This window comes from Panicum virgatum, chromosome 6N (assembly GCF_016808335.1).
Source record: "Panicum virgatum strain AP13 chromosome 6N, P.virgatum_v5, whole genome shotgun sequence".
Taxonomy (NCBI): domain Eukaryota; kingdom Viridiplantae; phylum Streptophyta; class Magnoliopsida; order Poales; family Poaceae; genus Panicum; species Panicum virgatum.
Window position 1 is genome coordinate 4,599,528 of NC_053150.1, and position 17,511 is coordinate 4,617,038.

General features: G+C 46.5%; 1 protein-coding gene across 1 annotated transcript; it reads right to left on the bottom strand.

Annotated features, from left to right (window-relative positions):
- Positions 1 to 18: 18 nt before the first annotated feature.
- Positions 19 to 5,225, bottom strand: LOC120679024 (external alternative NAD(P)H-ubiquinone oxidoreductase B2, mitochondrial-like). The gene is made up of 10 exons (XM_039960512.1): positions 4,929 to 5,225; positions 3,433 to 3,697; positions 2,674 to 2,880; positions 2,311 to 2,561; positions 2,002 to 2,218; positions 1,813 to 1,917; positions 1,039 to 1,311; positions 794 to 915; positions 498 to 617; positions 19 to 384 (listed from the first exon to the last, which is right to left on the bottom strand). Exons 1-10 carry the CDS (start codon positions 5,021 to 5,023, stop codon positions 297 to 299), a joined length of 1,743 nt encoding a protein of 580 aa, XP_039816446.1. The 5' UTR covers positions 5,024 to 5,225; the 3' UTR covers positions 19 to 296.
- Between the last annotated feature and the right edge of the window lie 12,286 nt (positions 5,226 to 17,511).

Sequence of the window (17,511 nt, forward strand, 5' to 3'; positions counted from 1 at the left end):
TAGTGTCACGGAACAAAGTCTGGTAGAAACTGACTCCTTTTGCATATCATTTCTTGGTGGTAGAAAAAAGGCTATTAAAGAATCTGAGCATGCTCAGGCCGCAAAGTGAGTACAACTCTCTCCAAAAGGTAGTAACAAAGGAATTTCGTGGTGCACTATACAAGTGCAGGGAAATTTCATTCTTCCCTCAACCAAAAAAAAGAACTTTTATGTGATTCAAAACTCATAGTGGGATGAGCTCTATTGGCCCTGATCATCTGATTATGTCACAGCAAAAATTTCAGTTTCCTTCTTGACTATATGCAGCTGGAGTCTCTTCCAAAGATGAATCGGCGTGTCCAGTCAGATACCACCAGCAGCCTCGTGCGCCAGCTGATTTGTTTGCTGAATTCATTGAAGCAACAAGAGCATTAGACATGTTGCTGATGAATCAGAAATATGGGGCACAAGTGTGGTAGCATGATCTACTTTGCTGTCATGGAAAGGGAAACACTTACGTCGCATACACGGAGTACCAGAGCCACTGAGTGCTGTGGCCAATGGAGATCCAGTCTCCGGGGAGCTGTGCGGCAGTTTGCTCACCTCCTAGTGGAGCGAATTGGCCCAGATGCCGGTACCTGAAGGATTAACGAAGTGATAGAATCAGATTCTGAGAAGAAAAGGTGAACACTTTTGGAGCTATGTTGTGGCAACTGGCAAAGCATGGTACACAGCAATTGCATCAGGACGAAGACAATGAAATCGATTTGACCAACTGTGAAAACATCGAGCAAACGGGTGATGGAATAGGAACCTGAAAGGACGGAAGCGATGGCGGCCTTCTCCCCTGATGCGGATAGGGCCTTCAGGATGTTCTTCAGCATCCTTCATCTTGTTAAAACACCTAGCAAGATATTGCCCTTGCTGCGAAGCCACCTGGCCAGGAAAAAAAAGAAGCTAGTTAAAAATTTTGGACACAAGGAGCGTACTGAAATCAAATTGGCTACTTGAAAACTGTTGAATCAGTTAATACTCTGAAGAAGAAAAAAAAATAAAAACCTGAGCAGTTGCAGGTAGGAATTTGACTTGCGAGTCCACCAATGAAAGAGCCTTCTTGAATTCTTCGATATTCAGCTCCACAGATTCCTTCTCAGCATCTCCTTTGGCACTCCTCACTAAATCGGCAATACCATTCATTTGCTTGCTCTTAAGGTAGAGCTGCACTTGTGGGTATCTAACGTAAATATCATCCAACACATCTTGAATCTCTTTGACAGTCAAGGTTCCAGACTTATCTTTATCTGCAACTCTGAATATTTCTGCAATATCTTCCTGCAAGCATTATTATACATAATGATCAATAAGTACCTAAATTCAAATAACAGTCTAGCAAAATATTTATGGTTCATTGGCTTAAAGGCTGTATTACAGATACTCAATGCTGACCAACTGTAAAATCATGTCCATATGTGATGATAAGGATCAAGTGAACTAATGTCATTTATGGGTGTCTAAAAAAAGTGTCATTCATGGGTGCTCCTACTGAGACATTAGCTTCTACTTAGGGAATATATATTTCAGAAGATTTTGCTCCTTATGAGTCAATAGACAAAATCTAAGAATGCTAGTAAAAAGTCTTTTTTTTTGTTGAAAAGCTGTAACAAAATTTATATGGGTTTGCGATTAAACAAGATTGCAATATAATCGTATGAGACAAGAGCTACATAAACGGCTCTTCTCTTGTTCGTAGAACCTTTCTCTGATGGAGATCAACAGGAAATCAGGCAGACCACTAACTAACAACAGAACAAGTAATGGGTTTCCATTACATACCATTACTCTCCTCTGGTTTATTGTAGCACAATCGCCAATTGCGTAGACACCATCACATTCACGGACCCTGAGCCACTCATCAGTGGCTAAGACACGCCTATTCCCCTGTATATGCAGGGATATTAATAGTTAATAGTCAGGTAACTTAATTGCAGCAGAAAGCTGAATCAACTCCGAGTTTATGTCTACCTGGCCAATTTGTTTCATGAATTCCACAATGAATGGACGAGTTCCAATACCAGTCGACCAGACAGCCATTCCATAAGGAACTGAGATGTCCCCGGCTGCAGGATTTTGCATGGTAATCGCATCCTTAGAGACCTTCACAACTTTGTATCCAGTTTTTACATCAATGCCATCCCTTCCAAACTTATCCTCAGCAAAGTTTGTTATCCTCTTGTCAAACCTTTAGGAAATGCAGGCAATCATTAGTACAGGAAGTGATGTTACTCAAACATAAATTTTTTAGGACAAAACAATACGAGGATATATTCTTACATGGTCAATATGTGATCAGCAGCTTCGATCAATGATATCTTGACAAGGTGCTGAATTGAGGGATAAAGCTTGGATAAATCTTCAGTAACAAAATCACGCAAAGATGCTGCAAATTCCACTCCAGTAGGCCCACCACCTACTACAACAAAATGAAGGTTCTTCTTCCTCTCTTCTTCATCCAGGAAGGGGAGGCTTGCTCTCTCAAAGCAGTCCATCACACTACGCCGGATCTTTTGAGCATCCTCAACTTCCTGCGATTAAAGGAGGATAAAATGAGCAAAGCAATATGATGCTACAGACCTAAGTACCTAACATCTCACATATATTCAGAAATCACATCATAAACTCGTAGTGGAAGGTTACCTTCAAGAAGTGGCAATTCTCAACCACACCAGGAGTATTGAATGTATTCGTCCTAGCTCCGACAGCTACCACAAGATAGTCGTAGTCAACCAAGAACTCGCCATTACCCTCAAGATTTGTCCCAATATTCGAGCGGCAATGGATTTTCTTGTTCTGTGAATCAATCTTGAAGCATTCTGCTTCCCAAAATTTGATTTCTCCACCTTTCTGTTATTCATAACAGACAAAAGCATGAATTTTAGTCTATTGGAAACAGATGCAGACATCTAACTAAAGTAGTGCCGAGTATTTGTAATAATTCAAACATGAATTTGTTGGTCCCTTGATAAAAGAAGAACATGAATAAAGAAATATGGCTGCTCCTAAATGATTCAAAACTTGCAACTTCTTGTATGAGTGGGACTCAATTGGTGAGATGCAAGACGCTAATGTCAGGAAGATGGGAAACTTAATTGGTACATGGTCGAAAAATAAAGCATCCTAGTGCTTCCAGTAAACAGTGTTCAATGGGAAAATAATCCATGCTGCCACTAAAAACTCAAAAAACAATTCAATCAGGCAGGAAAGCAGAGATTCTAGCTATGTAATGTGTTATATTGCTCTTATCTGAAAACCAATACCAATCAATCCTATATTAAGGCAGAACTGGACCCTGAATTGACTAATGGATCTATTGAAATATAGATGATAGAAGTAGACACAATGGAAGTGCTAGCATTAACAGTAAAGGACCCCCATAAATTCTGGAAAACAGCATACCTTCTCCAAAATCCTACGAATTGGCTCAACAATGCTCCTTGGCTCAACTGTTCCAGATGTGACACTTGGGAGCAATGGCGTAAACGCAAAGTAGTTCCGAGGAGATATGACCTGCACATCGTACAATCTGCTGTCCAGATTCCTCAGGAATGTGGTGCCACCCCAACCAGTCCCAAGCACCACAACTTTTTTCCTCTGAGGAAGCTGGGGCTTCTCAACAGCAGCATCTGATCCGGAGTCCGCATACGCAACGAGGCCTCCACTACTGCAAATTCAGCAACGTAGTGAGCAATCGTCCAATCGACTTGAAAATGAGTCAGGTTGCAGCATTGTTCAGTCATCTTTAGAGAACCTAATCTTTGTGTTACAAACTGAAGCCACCTCATTATCTGCCTACTATTCGAAAAAAAGGGATAGCATGTAGCAGACCTTGACAAAAACATAAAAGTTCCTGTTCTGTGGTTTTACGCTATTGAAAGAGAAACATCTGTTCTACATTTTCTGATGTTTCATTTTGCCAAACAAGCGAATTACGAGATACCTTTGTTTTTTTTAACTCAGGACTCTGAAGAAAAAGAGAAAGCATAGTACTTTACAACAGACAGCAACATGTTCCATGTTAGTTGGCACATGAGCACTCCCAACACACCAAACTATAGTTTTTGTTTTTAATTCCGGTTTCTGGCCGTGCCTGTAATTAAATATTGGAAAAGCACAGGCACAAGTATGGAACAAGGAAATGCTGAAACATGCCTAGTGGTGTCACGGAACGGAGAAATCAAAGGCAGTTTTTTCTTGCTGGTCAAATGTGCCAGCGTTGAACACTCGGGTCCCAACGATGTTGGGACACGCTGGCTCTCCATGGAGTGGAGAAATCAAAGAGGACGTCCCTTTCTTCTAGGCCACATGGAGCACCGTGGAATGTTCATTCATACAGTACCAAGAGTCAACAGAGAACGACGTGGGGACGCCTCAGATTTTTTTTCTTTGAAATGAATAATAAATTTTGTGGCTGATCTAACATTTTGAGATCCCTGGAAAGGGACTGTAGCCAACGCATGTGAAAGCAAAATCGAACAAGGCGGCCGTCGAGATTTCATTTTCGGCGGAGGTAAAAAATAGAAAAAGCAAAGGCCGCAAATTTATGCCCCCCTCCAAGATCTGCGGGGACCGAAATGAGCAGTGATTACGGGGCGAATGGAATGAACAAAGGGCAGAGCCTGGCTGCAGGTAGAGCCAGGTGCATGGGTTCCGGAGCAGGGCGATCGAACAGGACGGCGAAATTGCGCGCAGGAGCTCGCAAGGTCGCCCGGATTCCAGGGTTGGTTCGCGGAGGAGGCACATCGCAGTCGCAGCGACACGGGAGCGAACTCGAAGCATAATAATTGGAGGGAAAGGGAGTCGGTTTACAGAACAGGGAGATGCCGGGAGGAGGAGGGAGAGGGAGAAGGGTCCGAAGGGTTGGTCGACGAGCGAAAGCGGTGACGGTACCGTACCTCGCGGCGGCGACGACGAGGAGGAGGTTGGAGACGCCGGGGCGGCGGCGGGCGCCGCCGGACGCGCCGTCCCACAGGAACGCGGCCCACCTCATGGTCACCGCTCCCCTGCTCCTGGGTCCGCCGGTTTCTTCGCGTGCGCGCTCCGGTGGTGCTGGAAGCAACAGCCGAGCGGAAGAAGGTGGGAGGGGATGGAGGAGGAGAATGGCCGGCGCCGCAAGCAAAGGAAAGGGAAGGCTGGCTCTACTTTATACCGGGACGACTCGCAGCTTCCACCGATCTGCCCAACTGGTCGATCTCCCAGTCCAAGTGAAGCGTCCCCTCGTAATGAAGATTAAAAGTGATACAATATCACTCTTAGGAGGCTGATAACATTTTTATTATATTAGATGGTACATCACCGTATAACTCTACGCGGAAGTAGACAGTGAAGCGCCACTATCGCAAGGATAGCAACTAACACCCACACCACGGTATTAACTACGAAAAAAGAATCATCAGAGTCTTGCGTCATGCGGAACCTCCTGCGGGTGACCCTAATCCACAGGCAAGGTTAGGTGCAGGACGGAACCTCTACTCGACGTCTTCGGGAACGAAGTCTGCATCTTTTTCTGTAAAAATTAAGAATGGGGTGAGTACAAACGTACTCAGCAAGTCCAACCACACCCACGGATGAGGTATAAACAGAATATAATACACATGATAAATCAAGAATAAGACTAGGGTTTAATTTGCGGAAATTAATCTTTTATGCATGGGTTCATTTGAAAGAAAGGATTTTCAAAGCAAGTTTTTCTTTTACCAAATAACACATAATGTTGGCCCACACAGGACCCAAATTTTAAACTGCTACCGGACTCCTCATCCGCCGTAGCACACGGCACAACTGCCGGACACATTTCCAAAACAACTCACGCCAACCCATCCCAAAATAAACACTAGTTATGTGACCACACCGTACCAAGTTGTATTGTGCATAAGGTCCTAAGCGTTCTAGCAGTGATAAATGTCCAAACAAAACACATTCAGACATTAATCTAGGTGGTCAAGGAATGGTTATAACAAATCAAGGGGTGGCTATCCAACCATGTTTTCAGCAGGTAAAACATATGCAATTTTATAAAACAGGGCAATAGGTTGTGTTTATGAAAATTAGGACAAAATATACATCAAAGGGTGAGATTGAACTTGCCGTCTTCAAAGCCTTCCGGGAGGTCCTGGTCGAAGTACTGTCCTTCGGGCTCGGGGTCGCGAAACTGGTCCTCATTCGCTTGCTCGCAGTACTGCTCGTCGACGGGTTCTCACTCGTTCACACCGTGATCTATGATGCGTACAAACAAACACACAACCAATAAAAAGAAATAAAAGTTTTATCGTTGAGCTCGAATCGGAAACAGTTACGATATGAAGATATGAGTAATATCTCTGGACGGTTTCCTAATGGCATGGCCAAAACTATAATATGAATGGCGTGGTAAAGTTTCAGGTTGATCGGAGATTGTTTGGCGCATAAAATGATAGGTCAGAGAGGGGTTTAGGGGTCGAACGGGGTTCAAGGGCCTTTTTGTAAATATTTTTGAGGGGCAAGGGCTTGGTTGTAATTTTATAAAACATCGGGGTCACTCTGGAAAAGTGTAGGGGCATTTTTGGAATTAAGTTTATGGTGGAAGGGTTTATTTGCGAATAGAGAAAATATAAAAGGGCTCTTTTGTAAATGAACTAGAGAGGTGGGAGGACCTTTAATGAAATAATAGGAAAGGCAGGGGGGTATAGGCATAAATGCCCCCCTTTCTTCCTACTTTCCCTACTGGGAAACAGGGGAATGGGGGTGGCGCGACGGCGGCGGCCTGATTCGGGCGCCCAGGGCGAAGGCGGCGGCCGGGAGGAGAGGGGAAAGAGAGAGGAGGAGGTGGGGGTTCGATTCCCCTACCTAGCTCGAGCTGGGGTGGAGCAGGGAGGTGGGGCGACCAGAGCGGGCGGCGGCGGCCACGGCGGCTCTAGGTGGCGGCGCAGCAAGACCGGAGAGGAGGGGCACGGGGGCGGCGTGGCTTGTGGTGGTGGATGGCCACGAGGAGCGCCTATTTATAGGCGTGGCGAGGCGATGGGGGGAGAGGCGCCGGTGGTGGTGGCCGGCGAGCATCGCCGGGCGCCATTAATGGCGCTCCGGCCGTTTGCGGCCGTCGTGGAGTGGCGTGCGCACCGAGGGCGGCGTCCAGGGTGGAGCGCGCACGTGGTCGGTCGTTGTGGCCGACGTCGAGCTTGGCGAGCGCTGTGCGTGCTCTGCTATCGCAAGCTCGGGCGCCAAGGCGGCACTGGCGGCAGCGGCGAGCGGCGCGGCGGGCATCACGGCACGCGGGGCGCGTGGGGGTGGCAGGGAGCAGGGGCGCGCGTGCGTGTGCGGGCGGCGCGGCGAGCGGCGCGCGGCAGAGGAGAGGGATGAAGGAAAAGAAAAAGAAAAGAAAAAGGAAAATGAGAAAAAGAAAAAGGAAAAAGGGAAAGAGAGAAGGAGAGAGATTCGCACCGGCGCCGATCTCGACTGCACGCGCACGCGCGCTGGTCGGCGAGACGCGCGAAACGAGGCGGAAACAGGGAGACGGGATAGCGATTGGATGCCGGGACTGGTTTTTTGGGCGACCGGGAGATTGGTCGGGAAACAATTTTGAAAAGTCTGAGCTCAACGATTTGAAAAGAGATTTTGAAAATTATTTTTAACGTGTGATTTAATTTGGTGAATTCTTGGGATGTCACACCAAGCTCGCCACCCCTTTTCTTTTTCTTTCTTGTGCTCGTGGCTGGCGCCCGGCGGCCTGGCGGGGAGGTGGCGGCGAACGCTTCGCTGTCGCGCGAGCTGATGGGGTTAGACTGTTACTCTAAATTTATTCTCTAAAATGAATATTTTATTTTGATCATTAATATTTTCTTCTCTATATCCAGTTCTCTCGCACCCGTTCATACTTTATATTCATCCTCTGTATCAACTACCAAACGTGAGTCCCACACGTCAGATATAGTTAATCTTTTTATCCCACCCCCACCGCCCACTTTCTCCCATTCTCTCTCCACCTCGACAGCGCCGGCCGCCTCCATCCCCGACACAGCTTCTCTTCGCAGCCGACCACGGCCTCGCCGCCACGCTCCTCTTCGCCTCGGCCACGTCCCCGTCCTTGGAGCAGTACCTCGCCGTGGCCGCCGTCGATCTCATCGCGCTGCCCATGCCACCGGAGGGCGCGCTCCCACCCTCCGGCTCGAGCTCGCCAGCGCCGCCACTCCCAGCTCGCCAGCGCCACCCTCCAACGATGCCGCCACCGGCGTCACCTCAAAGGACGTTCCCATCCTTCCGGAAGCCGGCGTGTCGGCGCGCATTTACCTCCCGGCGCCCCCCTCCTCCGGAGGCTACAGCGGCAGGCTCCCCGTCCTGGTGCTCTTCCACGGCGGCGGGTTCTGCCTCGGCTCCGCGTTCGCCGCCGCGGTGCACGACCACGCCAATCGGCTCGCAGTGGACCGCCATGGCCACACGCGCGCGGCCGCCATGGCTAGGCACGCGCGCCGATTCTCCTGCTCCTCCCCGGCAGATGCGGCGTGCGCGCGCGAGCGAGTGGCCGTAGCTGGGCGGCACGCGGCGGGGCGGAGCCAGGCACGCGGGCGGGCCCCTCTCCCCCGAGCTCACCGCCGCCGCCCGCAGCCGCGCTCGCCGCCGCCGGGCAGATCCGCGAGCTCGAAGGCGGCACCGCCGGGCGGATCCGTCGCCGACGCACCTCCTTCCTCCTCCCTCCCCTTCCTCACCGCCGCGAGCTCCGCATCCTCACCTCGCCGCTCCGCGCCTCGAGTGCCCGATCGCCGTCGCACTACGCCTCGTCGAGCACGCCGGCCGCCGTTTCCTCCGCTCTGCCTCCCCCCTTCGCCTGCGCGCCGGCCGGCCGCTCCCTCCGCTCGCACCGGCCGCGGCGGCGGAGCTCTCCACCTCGCGCGCGCGCCGGCCGCGGTGGCGGAGCTCCAGCTAGCGCGCCGGCGGCGGCGGCGGGAGGAGCGGCAGCCGGCCTCTCCACGCCGGCCGTCCTCCCAATCTCTAGCGGAGGCGTCGGCCCCTCCTCCTCGCGGGACGGCCATGGAACGCGTGCAGGACGGCGGGCGTGGCGGCCATGGCGCGCGTGCGGTGGCCATGGCCGAGCTCGTGCGCGGCGGCGGCCCCTCCTCCGGCGGCGTAGCGACCAGGGCGGAGGCGCGCGGCGTGGCGAGCAGGGCGGAGGTGCCACGGCGGACACGTGGTGGGAGCGAACCGGCCAGCCGCCTGGTGCTACGTCATGTGTGTGGGGCCCGGTCGTTTTGGCGCTTTTCGCTTTTTTTTTTTCTTGTTCTTCTAGTGCATTGGGTGGCCAGCGTCGATTGCTGCAGTATCGCACAATACGGGTGTCACTCACGTCATGTGGAAGGCTGTTGCTTGCGATTTGTATGTTGAAAAGTTTTAAGTAGTTTTAACTTTTTAATATTTAGTTGCATAATTTAAAATTCCAAAACTATCATAAATCTTGGCGAAATAAAAAATGAATTGCATAGTTTTCTTGTAAATTGCGAGACGAATCTAATGATCCTAATTAGGCTATGATTAGACACTAAATTGATGCAATACACATGTGTTAATAGCAGATTAATTAGTTTTAATAGATTTGTCTCGTAGTTTACAGACGGGTTCGTAATTTTGTGATTAATGTATGTTTAATATCTCAAATGTGCAAAAATTTCATTTCAAAAATTTTACAGGTGCAACTAAACTAGGCTATAGTACAGCACAATGGGTTTTTTATTTTGAATTCGCGCGTTTAGTTTGAGCTTGACTTGTCTCCCAAGAAGGAAGGAGGCATATTCCGCTGCATCCGGCAAAGCTTGGAGCATGGCGGCAAATAAACAAAGGTAGGTGGGCTGCGCGTCGGGCGCGCCTGCCTCGCCTGCGAAGCCCAAGCAAGCAAACGGGTCGACCGAGGCGAGGCGACGCATCCGATGCAGAACCAGGCCACGCATATCGTAGTAGGTCGCTGGCGGGTGGGCCCCGTCTGGCCTGACGTTGAACGCTCTCTCGCCCGCTTGCTGGGGCTCGTTAGTTCGTTGAGCATGCACGTGGAAGAAGGTAAGAAAAGGAGGAGACGTGTCGGTGCGCGTGGACAGCGAGGAAGAAGCGGCGGCCGGCGAGATCACACACCCAACCAAACCAACCATCTTCTCTGAAAAAAAAGGACGTTTGGTAGGGCGGCCACGGCAATGGCATGCGGGGCACAGCGGAAGCACCTCGCGTCTCACATGGCCATGGCGGACGCGGCGGCCGTATGCCCGTATGTACCCGGCCCGGCCTCCGCGGAAATACTCGGAGCCGCATGCGCGGGTGGGTGCTGACTGGTCACAGAAGCGCCCGCGCGGCCCACTCGTTTTCATTTGTTTTGCAAGCCAACTGATGGTTAAGGTTCAGCTTTACTAATTTTTTCTACTTTTTTTTTCTCCTGGAAGTTGCAATGAAACATTTTTCCCCATTTATTCCAATGTAATAATTTGTTCCAGGGGAACATTTTTTCGTTCTAGTGACAAACTGACAATATTTGATCCAACTGAACAAATTTTAATTTTTTGTTCCAATTAAACTTATTTTAATCCAGTGGAACAATTTTATTCCAGTGAAATAATTTGTTCCAATCATATAGAGCTATAAGGTTGGGTGCAAATGATACGAGTAACGCCCGTGGCTTCCATCCAATTTATCGCAGAAGCATGCGTCTGCCCGGCCCGTTCGCTTTTTTTTTTGTGCCAGTGGCACATTAGTGATTTTATGGCCCAGTTGTGCTTCAACTTCCTTTCTATTTCTTCATCCTGCGCCGCCGGCCGGCCGCCAGTGCCGCTTCATCGCTGCATGGTCCGTCCCCTCTCCTTCTCCTCCTACTACTCCTGTGAAGTGCAAAATTGCTCGATCTCTCTTCAATTTTTTGCTTCCTCTGCCTATCTTCCACTGAATAGCTTTTTGTATCCCTAATTCTGTGTTGGAGATGATTTGGGGGCGCTTCATCGGATTCGTTGATTTATGTTTATGTTCTCGATATATTTTGTTCCAAATATTTTGTTCCCTTGAAACGTTGTTTCCTCAATCGTTCCCTGACAACATATCTGCATTTGTTCCTATCATTTTAGTTCCCAAAAACTAATAATTTTAAGCATTCCTCTGCTACTTTTTTATTTTGTTCCTTCGGAACAAATGATTTATATTTATGTTCCCGATATATTTTGTTCCAAACAATTTGTTCCCTTGGAACATTATTTCTTTAATTGTTCCCTAGCAACACATTGCATTAAGTTTCCAAAAACTGATAATTTTAAGCATTCCTTTGATATATTTTTTTGATTTTGTTCCTTCGGAACAAATGTAATCTTTCCATCATACTAATTGAAAACTTCAAAAAATTAATTGCATTTAGTATTCAAATAACTTGATTCATTTTCTATCAGGTGGACATTCAAGCATTGAGAAAAAATTGTTTTGTCTTGTTTTCATGCAGCATAGCAAAGCAAGATACTATTTTTGAAATATTTTCCCTGTTATTATTTTCCAATTTCTCAAATATTGTATATGGAATACTAATTGTATATTTTTTTACAGAGTTGATGTCTGCTGGTTCAATGGGTTACAAGTAGATAGTCATTTGATAAATTGGAACATTTTTCAGTTTCCAGGGTTCTTTGTTTGTTGAATGAAGCCAGCACGGAGCTTCTTCATTCTTTATGTATGATATTGGAAAATTGACACGATTCATTAATGCATTTGTTTCATCCGATGCACATGTAGCAATATTCTTTCTTTCTATTGTAAAGATGTGATTTTAGTGGAATAATAAATAATGAACGTGAACAAAAAAGATTCTCCTGACACGCTTGCGGTATGGAAATGTTTCATGTTAAAATGCGCATGCACGGTTGTGAGTCTTGTGACACGGAATGTTTCAAGTTGAAACACGCGTGGATAAAGAAAGACGTATCAATATCTGTCGGCCCAACAAATATCAGCCCAACACGCTAACCAAGACCGACGGGCGGAACGCTACTGGAAGAAAGAGCTGCCGCAGGCGCTTCTGCGATGAATCCAATCACAGTAGCGCGTCAACGTCAACGTCAACGAAGGCCTCGCCACCTTTTTTATTTTTATATTTTTTTATTTATCAAAAATATATTCTAATTTTTTTTTGTAAATTTGTCACCCAGTCGCTGGTTCATCCGGCGGACACAGAGATATCGCCAGATGGACTGGCGGTAGGGTCTGTGGGCCACAGCCTGACAACATATCGCCGAATGAATTGGCGATAGGAGGCCAGGTCCATGGACCATGGTGGGCCGGAAACTTACCGCCGGTTGAAACAGCGGCATTTGATCCTTACTGCCGGATCATTTGGCTGTAAGTACCTACCGCCGAACCAATCGGTGGTAAGCACCCCCTATTAAATCGTCTCCGCTCCCCGCCTCCTCCGCTCGATCTTCCAGCGCCACCGCCCGCCCGCGCCGCGCCTCCTCAGGGCCGCCCTCCGGCCGCAGCGCGGCGGCGTGCGCCCGGCCCCCACGTGGCGGGGTTTGGCCGGCCGCCGCGGCTCGCCGGCGCTGCGCGGCGGTGCTCGCTCGGGCCGGGGCGCACCTTCGGTCGCACGCCCATCCCTGCGCAACAAATCATCTCAGGTAATTTTTAAAATATAGTTTTATGAATAATAGTTGGTAGACTAGCACTAGAAAATGCACGTATGCGTAGAGTATTAGGTGTAGAAATAGTTTTAATAAATAATAGTGATTTGGATATAATTATTTTTGATATAAATTCATAGTACATGAAATTGAAAATATTAGTTTAAATACGAATATTAGTTTAGATATAAATATTAATGAGTTGAAATAGACATATTAGTGTCATAGAAATATTAGTAACTGATATTATGTTACATAGAAAACCTAGGAATTGAGAAAAGTTATAGAAATTCTAGAGAAACAATTAAGATAGATCTAAAAATTAATTACGCCCCATTACTCGACTTACAATTATAATTGATGATAAGATACAATATAATTGAGTCACATACAGTAATTGTTGAATTGAAATATGAAAAATTGTTTGAATCGATTTTCGTATGATGATATATGTGTACAAAATATTATATTGTATTTACCGGCATTACAAAATAACAGAAACATTTACTGGCGTTGATTAAATTTTAAGGACGAGTACTTATTGTCATAAATATTGACAAGCATGTCAGATGATTTGTATTTTCAAGTGTTCTATGGGTTAGGAGAAGTTAGATATGGTCCTGAAGGGGTAGATTTGTCAGAGTTTAGCTCGATCACAAAAAAAGTACCCAGAGAAAGAGAGAGGTCTTGGATTTCAATATCCAATTGGCTATTTAAAACTTTCGGCCTTAATCGAGATGAATATGAGATCTCTGTCATGGCAGTGGTCAGTCGAAGGGAACCAGTGTTTTGGGAGCTATTGCCGCTTGAAGGGACGCAAAACTGGAGGATCTATGTCAATATAAGTAGTAGCCGAGGCTTACCGCTTGTGTTGTTTGTTCAAGCGTTCGAGAAGATTAGTTTTAGTACTGAAGCGGGTGGGGATCATGAAGGGCAGGGAGATATAGTATCGGAAGATACCGAGACGATGCATGAACCTCATGAAGAAGGTGGTGAACTCGAGATTGTAGAAGATGATAGACATGCTGCACACGAACCTCGTCAAGCAACTGGTCAGGCTGATGAGGGGAAACACATTCTAGAGATAGTTGAAGAGTTTCAGAGGGAGGGTGAACAACAGCACAATGCAATGAATGATGACTCCACGGATGATGATGATGATGATGATTATCATGTCCTACACAACTGGTCCGGGTATGATTTTTCAAAATTAAGTGTAAACGAAGGTGAAGCGGTCCCTTGGGAGTACAGACAAAATGAGGTATGCATCGGTTCGGTGTATGCCAATAGTGACAACATGAAGGAAGCTATAAAACGTTGGTCGACTCTCTCTTTGCAAAGACAGTTCAAAGTTGTCAAGAGCAGTCCGAGAACATATGACGTGTTGTGTGAGAAGCGAATGCTCTTTCAGGGTGTACGCTTCTAAGGGAAAGTGGCAGGATTTCTGGGAGGTCAGAAAAATTATGGAGCACAGATGCCTGCTTGAGCAATTAGAACCACAGCACCGCAACATCAGTGCTGGTTTCATAGCTAACTACATATACTCTTTGATCGTGGACAATCCTAGTTATGAACCTAAGTCAATTATTTGTGCTGTTGAGGAGGAGTTTAAATATAAAATTAGCTACAACAAAGCTTATAGAGCGAAGTAGAAAGCACTGGAGATGAGGTGGGGGACGTATGAAACTTCGTATCACAATATGCCGTCACTACTGCACACCATATGCCTTAGAAATCCTGGAAGCTACTACAACTTGAAAACATATCCATGTGCCCAGAAGCCTGGAAAGCAGGTACTGCAACGGTTGTTCTTTGCCTTGGGTGCTTGCATTGAGGCGTTTCAGCACTGTCGGCCAGTCATTTGCATAGATGGCACTTTTTTGACAGGAAGGTATAAAGACACAATCCTCATAGCTGTTGCAGCTGATGGTAACAGGCAATTGTTGCCTTTGGCGATTGCCTTCGTGGAGAAAGAATCAGGGGATAGTTGGTTTTGGTTTTTGCAGAGGATGAAGCAGATGATTGTGAAAGATGTAGAGAACGTGTGTTTGATTCATGACCGGCACAAGGGTATATTACAAGCAATCGATGACATACAGAATGGTTGTACTGAGTGTCGTAGGGCTACACTCGACAGCTTGACTCCAGACTCACCTGGCGCGCACGGTGACCCCGATGTCTTGGGGTATTCACAGCTAGGAGGAGCACCACTTGGGATCTCTCAGCAGCATACACCGCAGCCCCTTTTGCGTCCTGAGCGACAGGTGAGGTCTCCGGATCGTCACACCTACTCCGAGGGCCATGTCCGTGCCCAGCAGAGGGCTAAGGGATCCGACACCCTAGGGGTGGTTAGATATATCCGATGTTTGTATCTCTGATGTTTATTTGTAATGAGATAGTTGTTTATGCTTCGATGCTTTATCAGGACTAACTACAATTCAAACTCGACATTATGTACATGTCCAGTGAATGCAAGTTAGGTACGGGACATACATACAAGCATAATACAACATTAACAATACTAAATGCGAATACATCTTAAACCGATGAACATCATATGTTATAGATCATGAAATGAAATCATCTAGATCGTCATCCCAGTTGACAGATGGTGGTGCTGCAGTTGGTGTAGTATGGCTCGACAAACCACTTGCCTTTCCCTTTCTCTCTTTTCTGGATCTAGGTTCATGTACAGGGGGAGGAACATCATGTGTTGGAGGCCATGGTTTGGGGGGCATAAAGTCATCCATGTTGTCATCCCAATTAACATAAGTTGGTGCTTGAGGTGTTGCAGCATGACTTGACGAACCTCTTCCCTTTCACTTTCTCTCTTTTCTGGATCTAGTTTCCTGTACAGGGGGAGTAACATCATGTGTTGGAGGCCATGGTTTGGGGGCCATGAAGTCATCCATGTCGTCATCCCAGTTAACACAACTTGGTGCTTGAGGTGCTGCAGCATGACTTGACAAACATCCGGTCATCTATTCTTGTGGAGGCCAAGTACTATCACCCGAAGATCTTCTCCACCTCGTTCGCCTAGTTTGCAGCATAAGTCCACCGAAGATACATACCAATTTACGGAAATTTGGTATCGATTTGTTAATCAACTCCGTGTCCTCGGGGTAATCCTAGCATATAATTACAAAACAATTTTACTATTTTATAAATATAGATTCCAAATGACAGACAGAATTAGAACTGAATGAGAGTTACCTTAATGTGCATCTCATACACCTCTGGCCGTATCCATATATTACAAGAACTTTGTAAGAATCCAATGACATTAGGATGATTCGCTAGTTCACATACTCTCATGTATATATTCCGATGTTCTAACAGGTGTCCCTTTACATCTTGCGTTGTAATACCTCGAAACATTGTGAAATCTTTAAATTCTACTATTTTGGACAACACCATCTCTATCGTACCATCCGCTAATGGATCCAACTTCTTACTGTTTAAAAGATGTGTCATGATATCAAGTATTATACTAGATTTTTCTTCGGTCCATGAAAATCCTCCTGAATTGGAGGCAGCCATTGCCTTATGCTGTAATATCAATAAGGTACTGTCATTATAAATTTACAATTCTATATTTCACTATCCAAAAATTAATTCTAGCCTCGAACTCGTACTTAAATTGTTCTACTATAGCACTAATTATATTAAAATGCTATACAATATCAATGGATTCAAATATAATTACCTGCTGATCACAAGTGCGTAATACGGCAGAGCTTCGCCGCTTCCCTTCTCCTCGGCCTCTCTTTTTTTTAGGATTTTTGGTGGAAATTCCTTTCTTTTTTTTCTAGATTTTTGGTGGAATTTTTTGACTTAAATGAGGAGGGAATGGGGGTGGGGGGCTTATATAGAGGGGGACACTGTCGCCTAGGGGGGGCGACAGGCCCCCTATCGCCCGTTGGGGGGCGACCCCCCGAGCCCCCACGCCGCGCTGACCGAGGACTGGATCGTAAATTTTTTTTTACAAAAAAGACCTGTCGCCCAGGCACTGTCGCCCACCCCATGGGCGACAGGGGCCCATTTTTGAACTTTCTTGAAACGGCCATATATTTTTTAAATTTAATTTTTTTAAATATAAAAATGAAAAGAACACCACACTTATGCTGCCGCTCACGGTGACGTCAACACGCGCGCTGGGCCGCGACTCCATCTCGTATGAGGCCGCCCGATTTACGGCCCGACGGACCCGTAAATTTGGAACGGGTATTGTTTGTTATTACGTTGAGATAAGTTGTCCTCCTAGGGAGTGTCCGTATCCCTCCTTATATACTCCAGAAGTAGATTTACAAGGCAAGTTCCCTAGTCAGTTACAATGTACGAGTTCTAATTGAATTACAATTGCATTTATTAGGGATCTCTTGTAGGCCTCTATCTTACCTTCCTTCTAGGTAGCCCACACATGGAGTCCAGTGGATTCATCATTGAACGTCCTGACGTTTGCACACGTCTGCTAGCCATTTCATACACATAGGCATAGACATCTAACTGCAAGTATTCACATCCAATCCAAGTAAGTTCAGACAAAGAGTCAGCTTTGACAATGACGAGGTAGCTTGGTTGGCTGAGAATCATTGCCCAGCTTGGACAACCCTACTATAGTTCAGTCAAGCTGTGGTTTTTGTATTATAAGGTGTTCATGTTGTGTTAGTCAAAAAAAAAAGGTGTTCATGTTGTGGCTGGCCATGGAGAAACAATATTTTCTTCGTTCTTCTGTATCCTCTAATAAACATATGTTCACTAATTTACTTTGGGCCTGTTTAGTTCGTGAAATTTTTTGAATTTGGCTACTGTAGCACTTTCGTTGTTATTTGACAATTAATATCCAATCATGGACTAATTAGGCTTAAAAGATTCATCACAT

Coding starts and splice junctions, on each gene's coding strand:
- LOC120679024 (XM_039960512.1), bottom strand. CDS start 5,023: ATGAGGTGGGCCGCGTTCCTGTGGGACGGCGCGTCCGGCGGCGCCCGC. Junction 2,881..3,432: donor TTCGTAGGATTTTGGAGAAG/GTATGCTGTTTT, acceptor TATGAATAACAG/AAAGGTGGAGAAATCAAATT. Junction 385..497: donor TGGTACTCCGTGTATGCGAC/GTAAGTGTTTCC, acceptor CAATGAATTCAG/CAAACAAATCAGCTGGCGCA.